This window comes from Schistocerca serialis, chromosome 3, assembly GCF_023864345.2.
Source record: "Schistocerca serialis cubense isolate TAMUIC-IGC-003099 chromosome 3, iqSchSeri2.2, whole genome shotgun sequence".
Taxonomy (NCBI): Eukaryota; Metazoa; Arthropoda; class Insecta; order Orthoptera; family Acrididae; genus Schistocerca; species Schistocerca serialis.
This window is the reverse complement of record NC_064640.1, coordinates 355,747,936-355,754,848: the sequence shown is the minus strand read 5'-3', so window position 1 is coordinate 355,754,848 and position 6,913 is coordinate 355,747,936. Positions and strand designations below refer to the sequence as shown.

The 6,913-nt window shown below is 40.2% G+C and overlaps 1 protein-coding gene across 1 annotated transcript; it reads left to right on the top strand.

Annotated features, from left to right (window-relative positions):
- Positions 1-469: 469 nt before the first annotated feature.
- On the top strand, positions 470-937 carry LOC126470833 (uncharacterized). Its single transcript, XM_050098849.1, has one exon. The coding sequence runs from the start codon at positions 470-472 to the stop codon at positions 935-937; it is 468 nt and encodes a 155-aa protein (XP_049954806.1).
- Positions 938-6,913: the final 5,976 nt, after the last annotated feature.

Here is a 6,913-nt window from a genome sequence, read left to right as displayed (position 1 = left end):
GATGTTCGGAGGAATTTGATAAAGCATGGAATTTCCCCCATTGCCTGGCTGCTACAGATGGTAAACACGTAATGTTACAGGCACCAATAAATAACAGCAGCGAGTACTATAACTACAAGAACTTTTTTAGCATTGTGTTATTTGCTCCGGTGGATGCAAAGTTCAATTTCTTGTGTGCACATGTAGGTTCACAAGGTCGTATATCTGATGGCGGAATATTCAAAAGCACTAAATTGTGGAAGAAATTTCAAGACAACTTCCTTAATATACCTCGACCTGAACCACTTCCTGCACGTGAACAAATGGTTCAAATGGCTCTGAGCACTATGGGACAACTTAGATCTACTTAAACCTAACTAACCTGAGGACATCACACACATCCATGCGCGAGGCAGGATTCGAACCTGCGACCGTAACGGTCACGCGGTTCCAGACTGAAGCGCCTAGAACCGCTAGTGCACGTGAACAGATGACACCATATGTTATATTGGCCTACGAAGCATTTGCTTTGCATGAGAATGTGATGAAACCATACACAGGCGTCTATGCGAAAGGTACAAAAGAGAGAACATTCAACTATCGACTTTCAAGAGCCCGTCGGGTTATCGAAAATTGTTTTGGAATCCTGACATCCGTTTTTAGGGTCATGAGGAAACCAATGCTTCTGGACCCAGAAAAAGCCAGTGTTATTGCACTGACAACTATTTACTTGCATAATTATTTGAGACAGAGCAAGAAATCTTCCAGTTTGTATGCTCCAGACGGCACAGTGGACAGATGGTACTTTAGTGGAAGGAACATGGAGACGGGAAGCACAACCAATGTCATTATGCAATTTAAAGGCAGTGCCAAGAAAAAGTTTGTCAAATGCCCGAGCTATTCGCAAAGAGATAGCCGACTATTTTATCAAAAATGGACGTATACCTTGGCAAGATGAGGCAGCATGAAAGCATATACGTGTTTGTTATCACTACACCGTTGTGAAGACCACACTTTATGGCCTAATTATCTATTGTGTTAAAGTGCTAATAGAACCTGACTGTATATTATAGATAATTGTTACATAACATGTACGTACATATTCTGTGTTTATGGTACCAGTGGGAGTGTCTCGTTCCTTCAGGAATTCACATAATGGGAAAGCAAACCAGTTACTATTGTGTCTGTCAGCCCTGAAACAATAGTGCGATGTTATAATAAATGTAAATGGGAAACTGTGTTGTTACAAACATCGTTTATGAATAATTACCTTTTCCAGTGCCCCTCGACTTTTTCATTTTCATTTTCTCCCTTCTGTAGGAAGACAACAATGATGTCATTCTTTTTTTTTTTTTTGCTTCATCGATTCCACAGCCGACGCCACTCGCAACCCACTGCCAAGCATCACTTTTTTTGGTTTTCATGTGGTAATTATTGTCTTTTGGGTCCCACAGTTCCCGCCTTTGTCTATACAGCTCTATGAGGTTCTCACTTTGCTTCCGGTCCCACTCCATAACGAGGACACCTACGTGAGAACACACGACCTGTCACCGCAAATTGACGCACGCAATAAACTACCGCGCCCGCCAGCCGAAACCCCGTCTAAACTGAGCGCGCGCAAACGCGCCACTCCCTTTGATGTACCGACAACAGCCGGAAAACTGCGCGGCGCGGTTCGCCGTCCACACTGGACGCGCACAGCAGTTTTGCGCAGCGCGGCGCGGCACGGCGCGCTCAGTGTAGACCCGCCTTTATACTGCAGTCGAATGCGCTGTCACTTGCGCGACAGAACGGCTGACAGGTACAGAATCTCTGCTGAGTGCCTTCTGGGCAGGAAATCAGTTTTACCAGGAATAATTTGCGCTTGGGTCGTAGTTCATGACTGATAGTCGACAATCTATTTATAATATATGTATCCATGTGCCAAAGTTATACAATTCCTTAGTTTTGAGCGAGTTTAATGACGTTGCAGGGCGCAGGGAAAACAATGTACATCGTAGCAGATATCGCAGTTCTAAATGGGTGGAGCATAAACGCATCAACTTTCGCAAGGCTCCCATTATCAGCGTCCACAAAATTCCTTTCTGTTGTTACTTAAAAGTTGTAATTGCGTTTTCTGTCACTACATAGCTAAACTGTTTTCAGTAAAAATACGTAAAAACCTCGTAACTTCATTTAACGCTCCGATAACACAAGGATCTTTTTATTGCCTGTGACTTCATCAGAGCATCAGTCAATAACAGAACGTTTTCGATCACGCGACCAGATCTTGATACTTAATGACTTTTTGAGCTTTAATTACATAAAAGTAACAGGTATTTGGTAAGAATATTGACAGTAGATGCTATTGAAATATTATAATCTATCAGAATAACATAATTCGAACCATACTTATAACAGCGGAAAATGGCGCATTGCTGTTTGCTAAATTTATAGTGCAGACAGAGCAAAACATTCTGCCATTTTGCGTGTGAGGTTATTTTGCCTGATTCATTTTGTGTTGTCAAAAATGGTTCAAATGGCTCTGAGCACTATGGGACTCAACTGCTGTGGTCATAAGTCCCCTAGAACTTAGAACTACTTAAACCTAACTAGCCTGAGGACATCACACACATCCATGCCCGAGGCAGGATTCGAACCTGCGACCGTAGCGGTCGTGCGGTTCCAGACTGTAGCGCCTTTAACCGCTCGGCCACTCCGGCCGGCTTTGTGTTGTCGGAAGAGGAAAGTTAATTTGCCACTGTCAACACAAAATTTATTTTTCAATGCGCTGTTTCAAGGACTCACTTCAAATGTTCGAACAATTAAAGAGGAATCAAAGAATTATTTCAGTAATATTCATAGCTACAATGCAGAATTTGCTATCGTCAGTTCTGAAACTAAAATTTCAGACACTTTTATGTGGAGCGTGTGACTTTAAGATGTATGACCTTTTTTTTTTTATCATAGATCAGTCACTTCTACATACGGTAATTCACCATGTTATGTGCACTTACAGTTTTATGGCATCGATACGAATGGTCGGATTTCGATCATAGGCGATACTAGTTACCCATTTACGTGTATATAACTGTTTGTTCTCAGATCAGCCGGCCGGGTTGGCCAAGCGGTTCTAGGTGCTACAGTCTGGAACCGCGCGACCGCTACGGTCGCAGGTTCGCATCCTGCCTCGGGCATGGATGTATGTGATGTCCTTAGGTTAGATAGGTTAAAGTAGTTCTAGGGGACTGATGACCTCAGAAGTTAAGTCCCATAGTGCTCAGAGCCATTTGAACCATTTTTTTGTTCTCAGAAAAAGATATATTAATTTCACAATACTGCCGGTTCTCATTAGCTGTAGTTTAATTAAGTGGATTATTTGACTGAATTTTGGCATGTCTCATGTACTCTAATTAGAATATTAATAAATTATATGATGAGATGAATAAATAACTATTTTCTCACAACATAAACAGAATGTATATGCCCCGGGAAAACCGGGAAATCCGGGAAAACCCGAGAATTTTTGTCATCCGGAAATTATTCGGAATACCGGTGATTTTTCATGGTTTTATATTCAGGTAAATTTTTGTAATTTTGACTGGTAATAATTGATACTCTAACAGAGAATATTACTATATCCCGCTACTGCAAAATAATACTGCAGCAATAAAACATACACGAGAGAAAAATACCAAAGGAAATGTGCCTTTTACAACTACAAAACACCGTGCACACACAAGCATCTGCAAACAGCAAAATGTGTCGAAGGCCTTAAAACGAAGACTGCAATACTTCGTAACAACAAACTGCTTCTGATGAGCGTAACGTCACAACTAGTTACATAGGTTCGTTTGAGAGGTTGCCAGGGGGCGCATGCGCAGTTCTGTCTCACAAGAGCTGTCTTTCCCGGTTCTCCGGCTACTTGAAGACAGATGCTAACCGAAAATCTTTTTCTGGTGCTCCCAAGCTGCCGGATTCGCGCGGAGCAGTCCGAGTTGTAGTGGGGAGGTGGTTAGTCTCCACGTGGCCCGTTTTGCTGTGCCTGTCAAATGAAAACAAAACTGATTTCTGTGGCCGGGAGCTATCAAGTGAATTAAAATACATTCACATAATTACGGAAGGCTGAAATATATTACTAGTTTCAATTTTCGGATTTTATTTCATTTCCTCGTCTTTGACAGTCAAGCAATACTTGCTTTGCAGAACACTGAAGTTATTTTTGTCGGTTTGCTAGAGAAATTTGGCTTTTATTAAAGTTTTCCGCTGATGCAGTCAATTCCTTTGAAACAAAACTTTTCATTCCACAGTATAGTCCAGTGTGCTGAATTTCAAGTGCACGTTTTCGTCTTCTGGCAAGTATGGCATTTTGCCATAATAAAGAACCAAACATGAGATATTACAGTACTGGTACTCTGAGAAAATAGACATCCCGAAAACCACACTAGAAAGGGTAATATGAGGTTGGGTCCTACTTCTTTGTGAATATGGACATACAAATGTGTACTTCAAGCCGAATTATACATTTTAATATGGTTTACGAACTTTTGATGCCCTGTTTCTTTTATGATGTAATGTAAGATATCTTAATGCATTATACGTACGAACATACGGGCTTCCTACGCTATCGTAGCTGCACAAGTGTAGTAACGCCTGTTTTCTGGCACACCATGGCAACTGCATAAAAGAACCTACTGTATTTCTAACAGGTCTCGGGAAAATACTGCAGTTGGTGGTTTCAAAAGCGTTACTTTCAAAGTAAATTTCCTTTTACGAAAGATAAATTACGTTACGTGTGAGAATGTGCGATGAATTTTTTACATCATAGAGCGTTTGACTTGTTTACATAGTATAACACACGCAAAAGAAAGACCAATATTACATGTGAAATCTTAGATTCTCTTGTAGCTTACTAATCTTCGAGATCAATATAATATGCAAAAGCTTCGCTTTTCTTGTAGCTACACTATGTATATTAATCTAGACCATCAACTTTTCCTATTTGTGTGTTCGCGCCACGTAACAGTGATGTTTGTATTGGCTGACTACATCAAGTGTCCTATGCTGTAAATATCGGCTGGCGAGATCACGCGACATGAGCTATGACTGGCTTACAATAGGACTTCGCAATCTCGATTTCAGTGCTTTCTTTGGTGGAATTCGGATTTCATGATGATGATGAGGAGGAGGAGGTTCCATATTCCGAGGAGCGTAGGGAACGATGCGGGACGCCCAGAGGTCGTAGTGGAGGTGGTTTGCCATTGCCTTCCTCCGACCGTACTGGGGATGAATGATGAACAATACCCAGTGAACTCGAGGTAAGGAAAATCCCTGACCCAGCCGGGAATCGAACCCGGGACCCCGTGCGCGGCAAGCGAGAACGCTACCGCAAGACCACGAGCTGCTGAAAAATTCCACTTTACACTTTCGTAATTACGAAAATATGTAGCATACACGTTGTGCACATCATCCAAGATATCTTTTCTGATGGATTTCGTTTACAAAAGTGGCGGCGGGAAGTTCTACGCCGATGACGTACAAAACGTTAACCATTTAAAGGACTAATAAGTTCCATGGGAAAGTATACTGTCACTTAACATGGAAAAGTGTATTTTCACCTGGAAAAAAGCTTAATTTTTAACCGCGAAATCCGGGAAAAATCCGGATTTTTCCCCTTGTCCACGTATATACCCTGATAAAGGAGCTTCATGTCATTGCCTAGTAGTGCATGACTTTTTTTCATCAACTTACAACTGGGTCCTTTGGCTGTGAAAAGTTTATCGAAATCGATCAACTCAGTTGAAAATGATGAGCAGTTTACTGCAGATGTATTCCTACAGACGGAAAAAAAATCCTGCAGAGGCTAAAGAGACACTGCATTCATAAATATTATGAGTTTTGGAAGGAACAAATACAGATGAGTGTAAACTGAGAGATGTCCTCCTGTGAAGAACTTAAAAGAAATAAACATTCCACATCAAGGGAACCAGGGATTCCCACTCGACCATCTCCAAATCTAATGAAAATTCGTGCGAATATTGCATATGGTCTTGGATGGTTGCATACCAAATTTCAGTCCAGTATCTTCAGTGGTTGAATTTTTATGGGCTTTTAAAGAGAGGTTACTCATCTTCACACCACATACAAAGGTGCAAATGTGCCAAGTTTGCTAGGCTTTTTTTTAGAAGTTATAGAAAACATTTGGTCATTTGCTTTAATATACATAGACACCTTTTAATGTGAATCACACAATGGCAAAATTTAGCGATTTAGCCATACCTAAATAGGGATACAAGCTTCTAAAGTGGCTAAAAGATATGCCACACTTTTCTGCGGGCCAAGGATTGACCAACCACTGCTGCTTGTCATATGAACCAATCATACCAAAACTTCAGAGAGTTATTCTTACCTGTGATGTCTATGTATGTATTAGTTTTAACTAACATTTGGTGCCTAAATGAAAAGATATGCATCTGCAAAGTTGGCCAAAACTTTCTATGTGCAAATTTTAGGGTAATTTTTGGGGGGCATTAACTCAACTCTGTCTTGTTCAATCCCTTTTTCTTGTCTTTGGTGGAAAGAGCATGCTTTAGGCTTTCAAAGTTATATTGCTTAATTCCTGGATCTTGCATATTGGTGAGTAAGAATACGTTTCAAAATTTATTATTTTAGCACTTTGAGAAGATAGAAATGTGAAATATTTTGCTCATTAAGCACCATAATTAATTTTTTATTCCAGATTATAAATCAGTTTCAAAAATTAATTTAACACATACCATAAAAACAAATATAATACACAACACAGCAGATTCACAAAAAATACTAATATAAAATACTAAAATAATAAAAAATACTAAAGAGTCAGTTCTATTTATGGTTAAACAGTTCTACAGTTTTGTCAAGGACAGATTGTGAATAACTGTATTGTCTTCATGATGATGATGATGATGGTGCT

Bases quoted from the DNA above. Each gene is read 5' to 3' on its own strand.
- LOC126470833 (XM_050098849.1), top strand. From the start codon at position 470: ATGACACCATATGTTATATTGGCCTACGAAGCATTTGCTTTGCATGAG.